Source organism: Haliaeetus leucocephalus, unplaced genomic scaffold (assembly GCF_000737465.1).
Source record: "Haliaeetus leucocephalus isolate CR32 unplaced genomic scaffold, Haliaeetus_leucocephalus-4.0 Scaffold339, whole genome shotgun sequence".
NCBI classification, from domain to species: Eukaryota; Metazoa; Chordata; class Aves; order Accipitriformes; family Accipitridae; genus Haliaeetus; species Haliaeetus leucocephalus.
Genome location: NW_010972775.1, coordinates 3410767 through 3431641, shown reverse-complemented (window position 1 = coordinate 3431641; position 20875 = coordinate 3410767). Strand labels below are relative to the sequence as shown.

Below are 20875 nucleotides of genomic sequence, written 5' to 3'. Positions count from 1 at the left end.
TGCAAAGTTCACAGTTCAGAAACTAACAAGCTACTTAAGACTTAGAGTAGTTGCTTTTCTTTTCTCACAAGTCAGATTTTTTTTGTTTAAATATTAGACAAATTATGCAAATTCATGAGAAAGATTAACATACTTCTTTGTATGTTAGAAATGTTGCTAATTATACCTAGGGTAAGGAAAGCTAATAAATGAAGCATTCATGTTCTATGTACAAAAGTTTTAAATAACTGAAAAACATTATTTACCTTCTTTTGTCTCATCCCCCCTTTTGCTCTTCTTTTTTTTTTTTTTTTTTTGGTAAACAAAATAGAAAGAACTGGGAAGATTTTTACCGTGAAAACTAATGCACCTGACTATTTGAAACTTCTTATCTAAAAATAGCTGTTACTCTGGGGTGGTGGTGGGAGGCTTGATCAGTGCAGGGAATTTTGTATTTTCTAACTGGATATACTTAACTAATGCTTAACAGTAGGCACTCATGGGAAGAATATTTTTATCCAAAACCAACTAATCTGAACATTCTTATACGGGCTTTTTTCTTAAACAGAAACTATATACAGTGCCTAATCTGAGAACTGAATTTCATTTTTCTGCAGAACACCTGCATATAAGAAATAGGGGAAAACTGGCTTCTAATTTAAAAAAATACACTCCTAAAATGGTTGTCACTGATTAAAGACACTGAAGATACTAAATTACTTTTTTAATTAGGAAGGTAACATTTTATATTTTAATATATCCACTTATGCCTGAAAATTTCCTTCCTTCCATCTCATCAAGTAATATAAATCAGCCTTCTCTTTTATAAGACACAATGTCCAAACAGGAGCTGCAATCACCTGAAATCAACAGGTAAAAAAAGCTACTAACAGAAACAAAAATAATACACCAAACATTTTAACAACTGGAATAAAATTAGACAAAAGAAAAATTACCAGAGATCCAGTCAAAAAACAACAAAATGCATAAATTCCAACATGAACAAAAGCTCAAAGTTTAGAGATCCAAGGCTATTTTGGAAGTGTAGATGTACTGTTTAGAACTAATTCTCAAACAGAAAGAAGGTGAAATTTGTACTCCTTAATTAAGTGCATTCTTTCATGACTTAAACAAAATGAACTACAATTGTTTCTTGACTGGCAGTTTGTTCATGTATTAATACACCAGCATTTCAGGAAAGCTGCTGTGGCTGTGAGGTTCTCATGCCCTCTGATGCACTGTCTGGGCTGCACTCTTAAAAATCGAAGCCAGTCACGGAATTACTGAAGGACCAATGACCAAAATTACCCTTCCTTCACCAAATCCACAATCAAAGGCACAAGGGAAGAAAGAAGCAGATCTTTTAGATTATCACCTTCTTACCCAATGATAAGCACAGAAACACTCCCCAGCAGTCATACACAAAAAGCAGCAGCAGAAGCACCTCCTCTCTTCCTGAGCTTGTAACTAACTCATCTCCCTCTCTAGTCCCCAAAATGACCTAATTCCAGAGTCCTTTAAAAACAATGCATTCCAATCCTCCGCTGAGACTGGGCAAGCAACTATGAATAGAAGAGTAAGAGTATATGCTAAGATACTTTCCCATCAGAAACTAACAGATGCACAGGAGAGAGCAAGTATGTCTCCAACTCCAACAGTTTCTTGTATCCACGATTCTTCCCCTGCTTAAAACCCACATGCCCAGGAAGGCAGGCACCACATCAACTGGAGTTCAAAACTAAACACAAAACTCAGGTCTCAGCTAATGTAACTAACCAATGTACAAAGCTGCTTTGCAATTTTCCAGATAAAATGTCATGAGCTCTCCCTGAACTAGTGATATCAAGCATACCTCATAGGAAGAGAAAGCAGTCATCTTCTAGAGGATTGTTAAAATAGCCAGTATAACCTTGATCTGATCAAGAAAGTTCAGTTCTACTCCTTAAGTGAACTTTATCTTCCATTGCACAGAATAATTTTCCAGCTAAAGTACCAAGAAGACGGCAAAGTAGAATTAGGAATGTCAAGTTAAGAATTTGCAGCTTTAAACTGCCTCAGATTCAGGATACCTATCCAGCACATTGAAAAATTAATTCCTCTAGTCAGCAATTCTGAGGGCTTAGTATCAGTTCAACTTGCACTTTCACTAGAATCAATATAAAATATTTTCTATACTTCTAAGCCACTGTATGCTGTCCTTGCATGTATTTTAAGGTCCAGAAGAAATATTTGAACAATTTGAAAGAAGGGGCATATTTTCAGTACTCTGCATAACTCACTACTTAATAAGTATTTGTTAAGAAGGGAGATGAGAGAGAAATCCACCAACCTGCTGACAAAAAGATGTAACACCATGCAATTGTGCCAGTTAGGATTGTTTATTGACACCATAGTTGAACATTCATTAGTCAGTCCTGACTGACTAATGGCTATTTTAAACAATCCTCTAGAAGATGACAATGGTGACATTGATGTGATCATATGATGTGGCTGTATGTTCTTATGACTTTCATATGTTGCTATGAGCCATCTGTGGCAAGTTATAGCACTATAACTTCGTCAAAAACTACCCTTTTTTGTTTCAACATAATTGTTTATATGCCCTTGACTCTGGAAAGAATGTTCATTGTTGAGCCTCAAGACACACAAACCAGAGCTGAGCTGTCTTCAAATTAGCATTCTCCACATCATCAATGGATATCTGGGTAGTGAAGAACTAAGAATGGTCAGTCTCATCTCACACCCTTTTGATGTACGCAGTTAAATGACATTCAGCTTACTCCCTGGTTTTCAAAGGTTTGGGTACACAACAACCAACTAAAGATTGCCTCCTTATGACAACAAACTCTGCCTTCTTTGGAACCTGCAATTTCCACGTATGTTGCAGCTGTACTTTCTGAATTAGTGTTGATTAGCTTGCTGCAATACGGTGGACCTTATACCTACTGCATAAATCAAAAGAAAGTGCATTATATTTAAATACAAATGTTCCCTTAGCAAACAGGAAGTATTATGCTGGGGGCTATAGCTGTCCTGCACTACGGCCAAAAAAATAACAATTGCAAACTATGCACAAAAGAAAGACATCACCAGAAAGAAGTTAGGTTGCATTTATAATCTGTAAAGCCTCACAATTTCCTTGCATAGCAGAGGTTACTATCACTGCTATCAAGATTTTGGAAGGACACAATATGCAACCAGATGGACCTTAAGTCTTACCAATAGGTCTGTTTCTCAGAAGCTGTTTTTTGTATCAGTTGGTTATCATACAGATTTACAGGTTAAACATTAGTGTGCCTAGAAATAGCTCCACTTAGCCCTACAGGGCTATCATCAGGCAGCCTCTGATGAGGCCTTAAAAAAAAAAAAAAAAAGCAGCAAATATCCCTATCCACGTTTCAAGACAGAAGAACTCAGAAGCACAAAGTACCTTGTTCAAGAAAACCCACCAGGTAGAACTGACAACAGACTCCAGGAATCACAAGCCCCCTGTCTTTGATACCTTCAAGTACTGCTCTATCCTGCTCTATACTGCAAAAATAATGGCCATGGTTTGAGGTTCATGAATTTGTAACTCTTAATGGTACAAAGGCAAAACATTTCAGATCCTATCAAAGCTTTGGACATGTACAGCTTTTTAGTATTATTTAAATTATTGTGATTTGGTAAATGCAAGAGTTGAAATATGACAAGTTTCTCTACTAAGTTCTAGGTCACTCTCCCCTCTGGTCTCATCAAACCCTTAACAAGTATAAAGTTGCTCTTTGGTGCTTTCTGTTGCCATACACACTCAAAGAACTGCTTACTGAAAGGCTAAATGTTTACTTGATTATATAGCTCAAAGTGTACATCTGCCAGATTGCCATACCTGGCCATGTTCTTAGTCACAATTCCCTACTCATGTTGACAATCATCATGTGCTAGCGCACATTCTAGCCCACGCTGAGACAAGCTACATTTGTACCTTCTTATTTACGAATGCTCCAGTGCGCTTTATCTGTCTACCACTTTCCCCAAATTTCCCGAGGTCATAAGGAACAACAAAAGTAGTCTCAGACTTCTACATGACAGGAAGACACCCTCCCCCCCCCCAATCCAAAACGACACAGGGATAGAAATCAGTCCCCTGTGATACCAGGATGCATAGCAGAAAAGATATGCAGCAGGTTATTTCCCAACATTAAGCCACTCAGAGTATGCCCTTCCTGGTATTTCACTCTACAGCAGCCAACCTGTAGATTATTTATCACTTAAGTTTCTTGCACTTTCATCTCTTACAAAAATTTTGCTTAGAACATAATGCAATAATCCAGTTATGGTTACCAAAACTTTAAAAAAAAAAATTATTACCTGTTAAAAAAAAAAGCCAAAAACCAAAAAACACACTTCCCAGAGATCAAGCCACATATCAATATAATTTCGAGTTTATGTTGGCAATGACATCTTTTAGCATATCAATGATGGCTGTTAGAAAACTAAAAAAGGTTCAGCACAGGCAACCATGAAAAAATCCAGCATGCAAAACCTCTGACAAAACTATGTGCAGAACACTTCCAATTGACCCAAAGTCGAGATTTACATCACAGCTTGCTGCTGTAGTTTTGCAAACACATGGTCAAGTGACAATATCACAATGGGCACACTAAGCTTTTCCTGTTAGGCTCAGTATTAAGACTTAGCTCATTTCTAAGCACTTGCTTTGAAGGAAAATGCATGCTAGAAAACATCACAGCTCTTTTATGAAAGATATTTCCATACTTACTGGTGCTACTATTTTGCCCGTCTGTCCAACTTGCATGTCATTAGGAACAAAGCCAGCATCAACAGCTGCACGGGAAGCTCCAACTAGTTGAAAGAAAATATTTCCAGTGTTTTCTTTTAAAATATTAGTGAGCCAAATTTCTATCACCATAAAAGCACATGTATTTCACTGAAGAGTCCCACACTCTAAGGGCACATATTTAGAAACTTCCCTCTTAAAAGCTGTTATAGTAATCCCTCTCTATACCACTGGCTGAAACTTCCAAATACTAAGTGCTAATGCACTTCATAAGCAACAGGAAATCCTTACTCCCAGTACCAAAGGGCCATATATTTGAAACCAAGGATTTTGGTCTGGCATATTTCCATTATTTTCTCTTGTTGCTTTGTCAAAAGAGGATTTTCCCATAAATGCCTTCCCATAATGATCCTCCCAAGTTTAAACAGAACACATGTGCCATCTTATATCGCTGTGGAGCTAAAAAGTCAGGCATACGGAAGAAAAATATCAAAGTAAACTTGACAATGCCACATGGACATTTAGTTAGCGAAGCCACCAATTTAAAAACAAAGCCGTTCATGTAGAACTATAAATTTATTATTACATGTGAAATCTAAAACTAATGTAGTTAAAATATTAATGCAAACAGTTCGTCCTCCTCTCCCAACCTTTTCTTAAAATATTTTACTGAAACGCTGTACACAGTCAGTTTTCTCCTTTTAATACAAAGCATAGCAAAAAGACAGAGCCACTCAAACTACAAGAAGTGTGAAAGGGATTCTGTAAAGGAGTAGTATATAAGGATGAATGAAGAAAATATCAGCACGTCAAAGTGAGCTAAGACCATTTCTTAATTTATACAACTTCACTTTTTGTTTGTGAGCTTGTGATCTGGATATTTGAGGAGGACAGGGAATATTACAGTTTAGTATTTTGCTTCAGACACAGGCATTCAAATACACAGTTGACCACAAGGACAAGACAAAACTGTATCTACGACTAAACTAACAGGATTTTAAGAATTTATTTGAGAGAGAGATGAAAATTAAAAACAATGTTCATCTTAAGTCTTTTATGTAACCTTTTAAAAATATAATAACCAGGGTTAAAAAAAAAGGAAGAAAATAAGTTTACCTGCAGCATGCAATTGATCCGCAAGATCATATAACAACTTAAAATTCTCACCGCTCTTCAAGCCTCTCCCTTAAAAGAACAAAAAAAGATAAAGAAAGAACATAATATGCTTTAAGATTTTTTTTTTTATTGCCTACATAAACTTTCTGTATGAGTATTTGAGTTTGCAAAGGCACAAATATGTGCTTGCATAGGGTATTTTTGGATATATTACTAAATAGTATTTAATATTTGGAGATTTAGCTTTTGTCTTGGTGATTAATATTATTATTTCATATGTATAAACCAACACCACTCTGTCTAGTTTACTTCCTGCACACAGCATCATCAAGATCATTCTCCTAAATCAGGGAAACAGGATTTTTTTACTAATTTGTGCTCCCTCTGCTGGCTTCAGGTACAAAACTCTGTAGTGGGATAACTACAGAATAATTTTTTAGCTGTAGGCATACAGGAAGAGTCACAGTCCATCACTTTATACCTGAAGAGCAGAATACAAACATAATGATTTTTAGAACCATTAAAGCCATTACATAATAATGTTTGGACTGCCTGTAACGATTAGCAATAATTTTAAACATGACAGATTTGGACCTAAAAGCACATCATATCGCTATAATTTTAAAGGGGCTCACCAGATACAACAATGTTCTTAAAAAGCCTACTAGCATATGTTAAAACATGTTTTGCCTCTTCACGAAAAATACATGTTGGGTGCATTCCCACTGGCCTGCTATGCTGTATTTCAGAACTACATCATAATTTTTTTTTTTTTTTTAGTGTATCACATTATAGTGTTCTGCTACAGGTATTATTTAATCAGGATGTACCATTACTTAATTGCACATAACACAGTTTTAATATTATTGACTTACCACCCGATACAACCACTTTTGCACTAGTAAGCTCTGGTCGATCGCTTTTTGTCAACTTCTGCTCAATCCATTCAGAGATACCAACAGGCGGCGGAGGGGTTACTGCATTCATCAGATGAAGAAAAACATTCACAAGAAAAAGGATAAAGCGTGTATTTTCAACTGTTTAAATTTGAGCTTAAACTTAATGCAAAAGTTAGTTCTATAACCAATTCTACCACGAGCTTTTAACTACTATCAGTAATTGCTCTGTGGCTGAGTTACAAGCCTCTTTCATTAGTTGTGTTTAAGTAACCTATAGTACAAGCTGCACTAAAATGAAGGTCTATTGTATAAAGTAATACTATGCTGTGTTGATATCAATGTAAGTGTGGCTCTTAAGACAGGCAAACAAGCCAATTAAGTAGCGCAATGACAGTGCAATATGCTAATCTTAAGTATCAAGTAGCATTTGTTTCCTAACATCCCCAGACATTAGGAAATACAGGATGGTTCAGGGGCAGGTACTAAGCCACCCAGAAAAGTATGAGAACTGGGACACACACGCAGCACGTTACTAATGATTGCCTCTGCTGGATTTACAGCACAGTCATGAAAAGGCCCACAGCAAAAAACCACAGAGGCGATGAAACGCTGGAACATGTTGCCCAGAGTGGTTGTGAAGTCTCCATCTGTGAAGATACTCAACGCCTGATTGGACACAAACCTGGGCAACCTGCTCCAGTGGGCTGGACTACATCATCTCAAGAGGTCCCTTCCAACCTCAACTATTTTGTGATTCTGTGACTGGATTTCTCTATTATCAAAGCTACACTGGCTTCATTAAAATAATAGTTTAACTGATTTAGTTAAAACTGATCTAAAACTACAAGTGGGTGTTCTCAAATCAATCTAAACTGCTACTAATTTAGCTAGACACTGTAATGACCTATCTCAATTAAAATACAACTGATGAAACCAAAACTGTGGATAGCCAGCCACTTTTATTTTTGCTCAATCTTGCTTTGAAAACCCATCTGGCTATTTGAACAGCTGTAACTTTAAATACGGAAATGTTTCAAGACTGTGGTGGCAGAGGTTTAAGCAGTAAGTGAAATAGGCACAGATTTCAGCACAGGTAATCTCCATTTCTGGTCAAAGAAAAAGTAGCAAGTGAGCATATAATCCATATCTTCCCTTCCCATCACTAAAAAATGCAAGTTCCCACGTTACAAGCATAAAGCTCAGATTATGAAAACCAGTTTGCTTTGACAAACACTTCTGCAAAACATCACCGTGCAGTGAGCAAAACTAACTCTACTACATGAAATACCGGAACAAACACTCACACTTTTCTAAACTGGCACTACCACCACTTGTTGGTGCAGCCTCAAAAGAAGTTCCTCGTACAGTAAATACTTTAATCGCTTCATCACATTGCACAGTGCAAAGAATATTTCCTAAAAAAAATGGTCACATTACATTTTAAAGAAGATAATATCAGACATACTATGCTTTTTAAAAAAACAAATAAAATTAATATCAGAAACACATTAGCAGTTCTACCAGAATAGGCAACATTCAGAAAGTTACTTCCCAAAAACTGCAGTTTTAGATGATGACTAAAGCTTGAAACCTAGGCACTTAAGAAATGTAGATTACAAATATTTTAATTTACTTTTTAGCTCCAGGTTTCTGAAGTATGATAACAAATCCTCTATTTTTAAAGGATACAGAGCATTCAAATAATTTCTTATGAATAAGCTCTTAAATTTCAGAAGGAGGAAAAAAACCCCCAACTTTGAAAGTTTCATTCTTAAAGAGTGTCTATAATTCAAAGTAGATCTTTTATCCGGTTGCATGAATTCATCAGAAGACAACGAGGCCTGCCCCAAGTATCTGTGGGATTGTATTTCTCTCAGTAATATATTATATAAGGTATTTACTCGACACTGGAGGCTGCAGGGAACACTAAAAGAGAAGAATGCTGTAATACCAGCTATTCATAAACAAAGTCATCTTGAAACTGTGAATTACTGGGAAGCAACTTAAAAGTGCAACACAAAACCACGTTCTGGTAATCTAACTTGAAATGTAATACCATGTTGGTACACATGGTACAATCTTGTACAGTAAAATTAAGAAACACAAACTAATGAGCTCATATCTAAATTAAAATGCAGTGTCAGACAAGCATTAGAGAAACAAGACTGAAAAAAGAATTGCAAATTAAGATAATTAAATATTTATTTATAATTAGTTCAATGTCTTCATAATTAGGAAAAATAACCCTGTGGTATCTTAAATCAGAACTAATGCTAGTCATATTAAATAAAGCTGGACAATTAACTTAATGTCTTACGTTTTACTAAATCTGATCAGAAGAACATTAACAAAGAAATGCAGTATGTATAAAGGAGATTACCAAATTCTATTTGTTAAAGTGATAGACCTGGTTTCTAACTGCTAGTACCAAAGTTGTTGGGATTACTTGCTTTCTCATACATGGAGCATCACGTCCATCCCCAGGTTTCATTTTTATGAACCACAGCAATTCAGATTGTAAAGTGAAAATGCCTATCATATTCCAAGGTTCTAACAACAGGATTACATAAAAAAGTTATCAGTATTGGGTTCTTTATTGCACAAATACCACATACCTTTTGTGATTACCCACCTGCATAGATAGTTCTCACAAAAGTGTCTGGTGACTGAATTTCAATAATGTCAGAAACAGGGGCAACATCAAGTTTGCCAGCCACTCTGGGAATAAGATTCTAGCAGTTAAAGATGAAAAGTTAGCACAGTAAATGCTAAGTAAAATGCACACGGTCAGTAAAAGAATGCCTGCTGTCCTGATTTTAACTTCATATAATGCTGTGCGTAGGTAAAAAGGCACATACAACTGTAAGGTTTTTGTAGGGCTACTCATGTAGCTTTAGCAGCCAAATAAAATCCCATTACTGTAATAACATTAGACATTTTATGAGACTTACCCTAAGTAAACCCTGAATTCAGTATCTGTGAGAGACTGAAAGAGTTAATGTCTCAAACATTGCGGCGGGGTAAGTTCTGCTTAAAGACAAACCCTGCAGAGCAAGGAACCCAGGTGAAAAGCCCATCAGCTCAGACATCAGCAACAGGAGGGGGAGGGCATGCTGGAGGGTGCGCAGGTCCCTATTCTGATAAACTGTTGGGATACAAAGATCAAACAATGGCCGCATCTGCAGGAAAGAAGTTACTCCACAAACAACCCCCAAGCCCAAAGGCTCACAAACTGCTTCCTAGCCTGACACTTTGGGTGCCCGCCCGAGAGAGGGGCAAGGATGATAAAAGGACACAAACTGAAGGCCCAGGTGCACAAGCCCACCGGGACTGGACCCCTCGGCTAACTGGACCAACGCTGGACCCAGGACCAGTGAAATCTTTCTCTCTTCCTTTTTCTCTCTCTGTCTTCTTCTCTCTTTCCTTTTCCCTTTCCACAATCCCTAGACCTCAACAGTTTCAAGATATAAACCGTTGACCAAGTCTGAGACTAAGAGTGGATCCAGCCGCCCCTGGGCCCTTCTCTGAGGAGGAGTCTGGAAAGCAAGGGGGTCTGCTCTGAACCTCGTGACTCAACGGGAGGGATCTCCTTATTCCCTGAATTGATGTATATGGTTACCCTGGGTTACACGGTTTACAGAAGTAGTCTTATGCCAGTTCCTGTTGTGAGAAACCCCGCCACCTACTACCACGCCTCGCCAGTTCAGTTTGCTTCTGTCATGAATAAAGTCTTTAACTGATCGTTTGGCATCATTTCACCTTAATTTAGCCCGAGGGAATTTCGAATTAAACATGACTCCCTGGTATGTCCAGTCTAGGTCGTGACAATATATTAAATTAGGAGGCTTATTTGCTTCAACAGTTTAAAACTCAATATAGATGCAATTTACTCAGGAAATTGACAATTATGGATTGCTGAGCTCTTAGCACTTCAAGGAAAACAAAAGCACTTTTGGAAGCTAGATACCAGAGACAATAGGAACACCTCTCGCACCTTCTCCTCAAAAACAAAAAAATTATTATTTTAAAAATTAATATTAAAATATATATTCTCCTGCTCTGAAATTGACTCTAGAAAATAACTTAGCACCCTTAGGAATGGGAAGGAGGCTAAAAAGAGCAACATAAATCATGAAGAAATTAATGATAGCAAGAGCTTTGCTTGTTTTTTGTCCCCCTCCTAAGCTGGTACAACACAAAGGGCCCAGTTCGTAAATCTTTACTCACATTAAGCGCTCAAAAATGGAAGTGTAAGCTTTAAAGCAAAAGCTATTAACCTTTACTAAGACACTGCAGATAAAAAAAAAAAAAAGAGAAAAATAAAATAAATAAACCCTAAGACTTAAGGTATGTAAAGATTTCTCCTAGCAAAATTACAAGTATACAGATTGATATTGATTGGAAGTAAAAGTAGTCAGATGGAAGGCTGATGTCATTATTCATCCCACATCAGCAAGATTTCTGAAGTATCCTTTTTCTCTCATTTAGCTGCACCACAATGTTGACCAGATTGTTAGTACTGAGGCTCTCCGCATACTTAAACACACACTCCTTAAAAAACAAGTTTTGAAAAATTGTATTTTCATTAAAAAACATCTTGGCTAGAACTTGGGTCTGTGTTATTTATATATATTCAGACATTTCAATTTACAGTACTTACCATCATAGATGCCATTTCCCCCCTCCAAAAAAATTTGCTTCCAACAGGTCTGCACACTTTCAACATGCAAATCATACATTTTTCATCTCAATTTACTGTACTTTTCCTTACAATTTTTGTAATACTTTCAGATCACTTAATCTATTTTGTGTTATTGTACATTTTGCCTTGTGTACGTAGAACTAGCTGGTTACCACTAAATATTTCTTCTACACTGTTCCTTTGTCCAAGTCAGCCCATAATAAAACTCAGACATGAATCGGTGTTTCTAACTAATGACCTCTTAAGCAAACTACTGTAACATTTTTTTGAAAACTCAAAACTGTCCATGGCTGACCTCTCTCAGGCATCTGATTCATGTTTTTACATACAACAGTGTCTCTGTCTCTTTTCTACGAGAAATTTTGATGCACTTCGATCTACTTACCTTCCCAAAGGCAGATGCTCCAGCGCAAATGTGGGTGTAATTGAATTTTTTATGAGTTTCCAAAATCAAGGGAGTCAACTCCTCTGAGGATAAAAAAATATTGCCCCAAATTTACAACTATCTTATTTTCAATCACAAATATAAATACCATTTCTTTTGTCAATAGGTAAGAACAACTCTCACCTGCTAGAAATCCCTTGTATACATCATGCTGAGCCACTAGAACTTTTGCAACACCCTGCACTTTGCTGAGTTCTTGTGCTACCTATGATTACAAATAAATTATTATTAGTTTGTATGGTAACAGGCACCACAAACAAATAACAAGAGAGAGTCTCTGCTGCAAACAGCTTACAACCTATACATTAGTTACAACTGGAACACAAAAGTATGTGAATTTCAAAATCGGAACAAACCTGATGGAACAAAATGCAGATCTTCTGACTCACAGCCTAGTGCCTTATAGGATAATGAGAACTGATTTTGTGAATAAAAAACTACAAATCAAACCAAACATAAGAAAGCTTGCCTCCTGCATGCAGGATTACGCAACGATCTTATGATGTATTACAACAGCGGGTAACAATCATGCTTGAGGATTACTGCTCAGTATTCTGATACAATCACCAAGAAACCCACCCTACTTCTTCTAAAGGAGCAGTCCTTTGTCTGCAGCTGACTTTTGCCTACTGGTGTAATGTGTATTTTAAATTCTGTATTTATGCATTTTTTCCTTTAAATTTGCAGAAGTAAAGTTTAAATGATAAAAGGGTTGTTGCAGATCAGAGAGAAGAGGACTGACAGCAGTGTCTGGAGACCACATGCATCGTCCCAGAACAAGCATAGTTTTACTGAGTTTGCCAAGTATCGGTTAACCCTCAAAAATTAACAAGAGGAAATAAAAAAAAAAGCTCTTTTGTCCTATCAATACAGATTCTTACAAAGAAACTTAAAAACTCCAAACCTTCATTTTTTATAAAGTACTTTTTCCCAGCATGACATAAATTGCCAAATAGACACCATATACTCAGTATTAAAAAAACCAGACAAACAAACCATTTCCAATCATTTTTCTACTATGCAAGTGCCAAAGAATAATGAAACTCACAGACAGACAGACGAGGCAAATTCTCCCCCCCCCCTTTTCTTGATCCGGATAAATACTTGCTTCCAGGTCTCCACCCTGAACACCTGGGGCTCAGTTTAGAATAGCCACAGAGGTTTCTCCACCTATTTGTGAATTAGCTGAAGTATGCCTCATGCATGAGATACTACGTATTGCTTTCAGAATAACAATTCATAAACAATAGCCTAGTATGAAAAATATTAGGCATAATTATTTCTACTTTTACTGTTCACACAAGAGTACATCATGGTGGAATAGAAGTGTCACTAATATACTAACTATATTGTCTCTAGATTTTGCACATAAAACTTAGACTAACAATACAACAGCTAACATACAAGAAACTTTTTTTAGACGTGAGCTATACGATAAAGTCAAGAAGCACCAATTTCAGAATTTTAGGTTGCAAGCACACTGTCACTATGCTACTAGTAGTTGACTAGTAAAAGCAAGATGCTCAGAAGCCCTATTTGTTACCATACTGTTTCATTTCTGCTGGTTTCCATTTGGACAAGTGCAAGCTTCTTTGCAAGTTTTTAGCACTGCAATATTTGTCTTTCAAACTTTACAGGGAAATATTGTTTTAAAAGTTAATTGTCCTTTAGTCCTATAAAAAATTGCTTGCTTAAGCTTATAACAACCGATACTGATATTCTCCCTTGTGAAATGAGATTTATACCCATATCTTCACTTCAGAAGAGAAGCAGTTCAAGTCCAGGACATTTCCGGCAGATTAGCAATTCCTGACACAGTTCCTCTTTGCTACAGATTATTTTTCAGGCTAACCGAGACACTACCAAGTACTGTTTCACTGCATTCATTAGTTCATTCATATGAAAATAGCATTTCCTACCTTGTCACAGCTGGTACCAGCTACTAAACAAGAAACTTCACCTCCAAGACGTTTTGCTGCAGTGATAGTATTTAGTGTAATGGGTGTAAAAGTCTCATTGTTGTGTTCTGCTATGACTAATGTACTCTGAAACCTCCGGAGCAGCAATGCCTTTAAAGAGAGACAGAGAGACAGAGAGAGGAGTTTGATACTTAGCATTTCAGTAAAAAACTGTTCCTAAGAGCATCCAATGCTTTACAGAAACTTATCAATTATACAAACTGTAAAATACCGCTGTCAAACAAAATAGGCTAAATCTAGGTAATTTTTATTAAGTAGGCAGAACACATAAGGTGTTAAAAAAAAAGGTATAAACTTGCTTGACTAGTTTAAACTAAAACCTCCACAGGAAAATACAGGAACAATATTAAGAAAAACATTTTAATACCTTACATTCAAGCTCCGTTGGTCAACTTAAAAGTACCTTAAAGAGTGAAGATTAGACCAGCAAGACTAAGACACAAGGAAATCAAGGCTAGCAAATAAATATTTAGTTCTTGGTTTTTTGGGGTTGTTGGTTTGGGTTTTTTTTTTACTATAGGTTTTAGCCAAAATCTAGCTACAGAACACACTTTTTTAATTAGTTATGTATAAAGGCAAAATTGTATGCAGTGGCAGGATCACAATTAAGCAGCCTGAAAACACACTAACAGAACTATTGATAAGCATCAGGTTCATTTTTTTCTATTTTCCTTTAAAACATTTGACACTTGACCACTTAAGTCTACCACCACAATTTAATGGTTCTTAAATAATAATTTTGACCAATTCACCATCCACACACAGACTTTAACTTCTAAAGCAAAAATGAAAGAAAAGACAGAGGAAAAAAAAGGCAAAGCATTGCCATGAAACCAAACCAAAATATTCTAAGCTCTGAGACTGTCCTCTCTCATTTTCAGGTGAACCCGGAAAAAGCATTATTCGTCAAAGACTAATACCAGGGTAGGGAAAGAGTCTGGCATGGGAACAGGAATATTATCCTTCCAAGTTTTTCTCTATCCCACATAAAGCCTAAATCAAGACTTGAGTTATGATCAATGTAATATGGAACACATGGAAAACAAAATCTATTAATTAATATGACCAAGGCACAAATACTAACACAACACTAAAAACTGCGCAGCCAAATACTACTTTTTTAAACATATATTCTGACCCCACCTCCTCTCATGACAAATCCGCACTTACCCACTACTTAAACTAGAAAAAAAAGCTTCAGAAATTCTGAGAGGCTAAAATTTGGATATGGACTTCAACCACACAGAGCCCACCAACATGCTAAACTTCACACAGAGAAAGCAAATCCCGAGGACTTCCCTGAAGCTAATCACAGTGTAAAAATATATATACAAAGATAAGATTTTGCAGAATCAGGATCATAATTTGTCATTTTGATTAAAACAATAAGGATTCTTGTAGGGGTGCTCTGCATTTAATCTTTTATGCTTAAGGCTACTTGTTCTGATTAAAGATTTTAAGATCGTTTGAAGCCAATTGCCAGTAACAAAATATTTATTGCCAATATAGATCAGACACCATATTTTTGATTATGTTTCATACATCATTTGCAATAAAAGTTATGAGATTTTAGTCAGTGTTTGAAGAATAAATCCATGCTTTTGTGGCAAAAAGCCCACTTTTCCAATGATTTATAGTCGTGTCACAGGGTAAAGTGGACCGTGCTCGTGAAAGATTCTTAAGTTTTCAAATTTCCAAAGGGAGCCACATGCATTTTAAACACACATTTAATTCTGACTATATTATGATCTTTTCCCTAAATAAGTACTGCACCACCACAGAAGCTCTATATCATTCTGTCAAACAATTCTAGAATAAACTGAGAAATTTTTTAGCCAAAAAGAATAAGAGCAATGGATGTTGCTTGAGCAGACTGGATATTACAGCATTAACTAGGTGTTATTTCTAAACTGATAATCCCACATTTTCTATTTGTGGGAACTGCACACCGGAAGGTCACTTTATGCCTACATGCATGACATTTCTGAACACAAAGACAAGACCAGATTTAAAATAAAAGTCATGTTCTACATCTTGGGTAAAAATCCTGGATGACAAGTAAGATTCCTATGTGAATCTGAATTTTAACATACTAACACAACTAAAATATTTTTTTTAATAAACAAAACAAAAACAAACTGACTTTTGTTTGTTATAATAAAGATTCTGCAGTAAAACCAGAGGGTAATTCATCCCGTTACATATGATCCTGAAAAATGAGAATCTGCAATGAGTCAATGAAGAGGACAGGTAGTTATTTTGATGAAGTAACTTGTCCAGCTGCACATGTGCGAGAACAGCCCATTATTTCACTGACATAATTTCTCCATCTGTACTTGGGCAGGAAGTCTAGTTTCAAGCCTAGATAAAATAGGAAGGTTGAGTATAAACCTAACCAGCTGACAGCAAGGATAAAAAAGCACAAGAAATAAGACACACATAACAACCAAACTATTGAAAACAATGCTTTGAGAGGGAGCAGCACTCAGTGCTTGTGCCATAGAAGGTTCCTGGTGAAAACCAAGCTCTTGAAAAATCAGGCTATCCAAAGAAATCAGTCACAGTTAAACATCCTACAAACTTGGACAATCGAGTGGCTTCTCAAGCATACCAGAAGATTATGAACACATCTGCCAGCAACCAGTAGAACTGGAAATTTATTTCACCTAGGTTTAGATATAAATTGAAGCTAGGCACCTATGCTCCCTCTACAGCAAAAACATCTACATTTCCTCTCTGGTGGAAACTCCAGACAGTGATTCAGTTTATACTAAAATAAACATTTATGAAGGAAAACTGTCTGGATTTTCCAACACACACACACACACTCCTGCCTCCCCAGCATTTATGGTAGAGCAAACCTAGCCTCTGACTTCCAGATGTCTAAAAGTTGGTAGATTAACCTAGACATGCAGTATACATCAACTAACCCACTTGCAAAGTGCCAAAGCATTTGCTGAATCTATCATGTTTCCCCAAAGCATCTTTTGTTCCCCACCTGAGAAACCCAGCAATGTTTTCCAAGCAGAATGTGAAAAATTTGAGCATAGTATCTGAATTTCTAGACTACTCACTGCTACTGTCCCAGCCAAGGGTTAGAAATCTGGACACGCCCAGTACAGGTGCACAGATAAACCCACACGAGGCCAACACCCCATACATCCAAAGTACTCATTCATACGCACAGGTGATCTGTTCTTCACAGCAACACCAATGCAAACTGAACGGACGTTGGTCTTTCAGCACATAGACAGGTCACATGAACAGCACACAAGCAGGCCCAGCATTTCTTAAATACAGATTTGCTGCTTATATGATACAAAACATAGGTATTAACACAGCTGGAAAATCCCAGACAAAAGTGTTGTAAATCTTTGCTTGCTGCTTGGCAAAACTGGTGAACACACTGGTATCAATGGCCTCTACAGTCAATAGCTAACTGCCTGCAGCCTGTTCCAAAGACACTCGTTGTAATGCAGCAATTATGAAATCGGGTCTGAAAGACATGTGGCAGACAGGAACAAAAGGTGGGGTGGCCAAAAAGTCTTTCCAGGAAACATAAGAAATGCTCCAGCAGGTGTATTGTACGTGGGCCCATGCTCCAAATATGCATAAGTATGAAACAGGCTGTTAGAAACTTCACCCAGGAAACTGAATTTTGCCTCCCAACCTCTTCAGAGGAACCACTGCAACTTTCAGGAGCTAAACCAAAACAGCAATTCACAAGGAAAAAAGTACCTAACAACTGGACCCACAAAGGTATCTCTACAGCTGATTTTCTTAGCTGTAAAAGCAAAATGGCCAGAAATTAAAATTTTAAAACTCCTTAGTAGGAAGGATGTCTCTCATAGAGATCCATTATCACTGGGCAAAATTCCCAAGACCTGACTTCACGAACTAGGAATTGAGGTATTACTAAAGATAATGGCTACTTTCCTATACAACAAAACAATGCCTAATTCTATTAATGACAGTCTTGTAGCTGCAAAACTTCAAAAGAAACAAAAAACATTTGGGAAGCTCAAGGAGAGGAGGAAGCTCTAGCAAAAAAGCTTATACTTCTCCTAGAACCTCTGTACAGATCTGGCTACAGAAGAGGTCTAAGAGACAGATTTTTAACTCCAGGAAACGCTAACCAGAAAAGCAACACTAAAGGCACTGAAAAGGAGCTATAACTCCAGCAAAGAACAGCAAAAGAAATAAAGAAAACACTTCTAAAAAGTATTTATTTAGGAATCACAATAAAGACTTAAAATTACAAAGGAACTGAAGCAGCAACAGAAAGCTGTAATACAACATAAACTTTTCCAGATATATCCCATGCAAACCACTAATAAAAAAATCAAAGCAACAAAGCTGTTCTGAAATACCGACAACACTACTGAAAGTAAACTCAAGATAAATGAATACATTTTTAAAGTTATTAGACTGAGCTTATCAATGACAACTGAAGGATAGATACAGAGCATTCCCTAAGACTACAAATGTAGCCCAGTACTTCCAGAGTAAGGTGTGTTTCAGGCTATTAAACCCATTTATCTGAATTCTCTCAGGCTAAAAAAAAAACCAACCAAACAAAAAAAAACCAAACCAAAAAGAAACCCAGACATGCATTGTGAGATATATATGACTGAAATAAAATCCACCATTTTCAGAAACATCAGGAAATTGAAAGCTCTGAAATCAACAGGAACTCAAAGACTCAATAACTGTGAATACTGGATCCCCCCAAAACACTGTAAAGATAAAATAAGAGTAGCTGCTCAATATCACTAAAAATTATGCAAGTGACGTTTCACTTTATTCAAAACCTATTATATAGTAAAATACTACACTACAAAGTGAGAAAGAAAACCTGACAGTTAAGACCACTTTCACCTGAAGATCTCCAACAGCTTCATAAGCACATGCCTATTACTTTGTTTAAGCCAACTCTAAAGCATCTCTTGCACTCACTCCCCCCAATACTGCAGAAACAAATGCAACTTTTACTCTATCTGGACCTTTAAAACAACAGCAGAACCCTAAAATATTATACAAAGCAAAACAGTTTTCTTAAGAAACAGAGAGCCACAATGTCCTTCACTCTTTCACGTTGTTGCTGGGGTTTTTTTGAGGGAGTGTGGAGCTAGAAGTGAGGGAGACCAAGAGATTCATCTGTGACTTGAAACAGTCAAGACTAACACTGCTTCCCCTTCATGAATATCCTTAGGATAAATTCTAACTTCAACACAGGTTGAATAACAACTGGATACAAAATTAAAGGCATGGTATTATACCCACCTACAATCAGCTTGGCCCCTGAACTGCTGTGTAATGTCATGTAAGAAGAAAAAAAGAAAAAAAAACCCAACACTGTGAATAGGCAAAAAGGCAGACACTTTCTTATCTGATAAAAATGATAAACAGAGAATGTTAAGGGAATACATTATCTGTTTGTTGATTTATAAAGGTAGGAATGTGTGACCTCAAAACACCCCTTAACTAAGTCCGCAAGACAATCCTGATGATCACAGTTTCCTATCATTACAAGTTTGGTAGGGACTTCAAGAGTTTATAGAAAGCTCTATCCCATCAGATGCTAAGCCACCATATCTCTTATTTCCAACATATCATCTAGCTTATTGTTGATGAAGACTCCTAGGCAAGCTATTCCAAAAACTTAATATCCTTTGAACTAGAAAGGATTTCTTAATGTCCATCTTAACTCTTTGTAGCTATCTTAAATAGCTTTCTTCCAATTTAAGCCAACTCGTATTATTTTATCATCCATGGACTGGTGAAATGGCTTATTCCCACCTCTGCACCAATTTTTTGTGTATTTGCAGTCTCGTATTCCTCCTCAGACCTCCCATCTTTAAGTTATGCAACTCCAACCTTTCCTCGTTGCTCATACTTTACAGGTCTCTCGCATCCTGTTTTTCTCCAGACTTTATTCATTCTTGAACTGCATGAGTGTCAGCAGTGCTGAACTGCAGTTTGCTGTGCCCCTTTTGCAGACTACATTGTTACCCACACACCGAAGATGCTCACAATGTTCTACTGGCTTTATTTCATAAATTTATGAGTTTAGATGCATATGGCTGAAAAACAAGGAGCTGACCGCATGTTTCCAGGACATGACACTGACCTGTGCAGTGATCATGAAAGTATAATTTACATAGCTGTACCTTACGTTCTAGGAGTTGTAGAGATCAAGACCTTTGCTTTGCAAAGCCTACAGCCTAACAATAACTGAAAGACATCAATGATTACAACAGTTATAATTTTTAGATTAACTAAATCATGTACGTCCTGGTCTACCTTTGCTCTTTTTTTAAGCCATTCTTAACACCTGAAACCGATTAATATGTCCATAATTCCTATTTTAGAGCTGTACAGAACTGCAATACCTGTAAAGCCTTGGAGAACTAAAAAAGAAACTTGTGAGATTTAAAGCTCTTTTAGAAGGGCTACTTACACACAGTTCTAGTGGAGGGAATGTCTCGTAGTGCATGCTACGAGATCAAACAGATATTCAGGGACATTTCATGAATCATCTACTCCATTAACCTTGAGCTCACCTAGTCGTTAAATTTGGTAACATAGCCACCATGACACATCAAGCAGCAAATGGCCTCCAAAAGCCCAGCAGTCCTCCCAGCTGCACAATATGAAGGTCAATATGGAAAAGCAACAAGTGTTTCACATTAGCTTTGTCTGCAGGTTGTGACAGTTAAAGCAATCACAGTTCTGCACAGCTGTGTTCGTGTGATTGAGAAACACTGTATTAACCTCTCAAAACCCCAGAGAGCCCCTCCTTGAGCCACGTACGTCTTTCTAACGTTGTCAGAGTTTGCAATAACCAACTGCAAGAGTCTCTTCAGCCGTAAGGAAAGCACCCCCGTTCCTCACCCAGTCCTGTACGAGGGCGGATGAGAGCGAGCACTCCGAAAAATTTAAGACCTCCCTTACGGCTAAACTAACTCTTTTCAG

The 20875-nt window shown here is 37.0% G+C and overlaps 1 protein-coding gene across 1 annotated transcript in view; it reads right to left on the bottom strand.

Moving 5' to 3' along the window:
- ETFA (electron-transfer-flavoprotein, alpha polypeptide) overlaps window positions 1-20396 on the bottom strand; it is a 32525-nt gene extending 12129 nt beyond the window's left edge. Inside the window, exons 1-9 of the mRNA XM_010572252.1 lie at window positions 20361-20396; window positions 13841-13990; window positions 12045-12126; window positions 11862-11944; window positions 9407-9506; window positions 8079-8189; window positions 6751-6852; window positions 5876-5944; window positions 4742-4824 (exon numbers count right to left, since the gene is read on the bottom strand). Of these exons, the coding sequence (XP_010570554.1) occupies window positions 4742-4824; window positions 5876-5944; window positions 6751-6852; window positions 8079-8189; window positions 9407-9506; window positions 11862-11944; window positions 12045-12126; window positions 13841-13990; window positions 20361-20396 (816 nt within the window). The remainder of the gene's footprint in view (window positions 1-4741; window positions 4825-5875; window positions 5945-6750; window positions 6853-8078; window positions 8190-9406; window positions 9507-11861; window positions 11945-12044; window positions 12127-13840; window positions 13991-20360) is intronic.
- Between the last annotated feature and the right edge of the window lie 479 nt (window positions 20397-20875).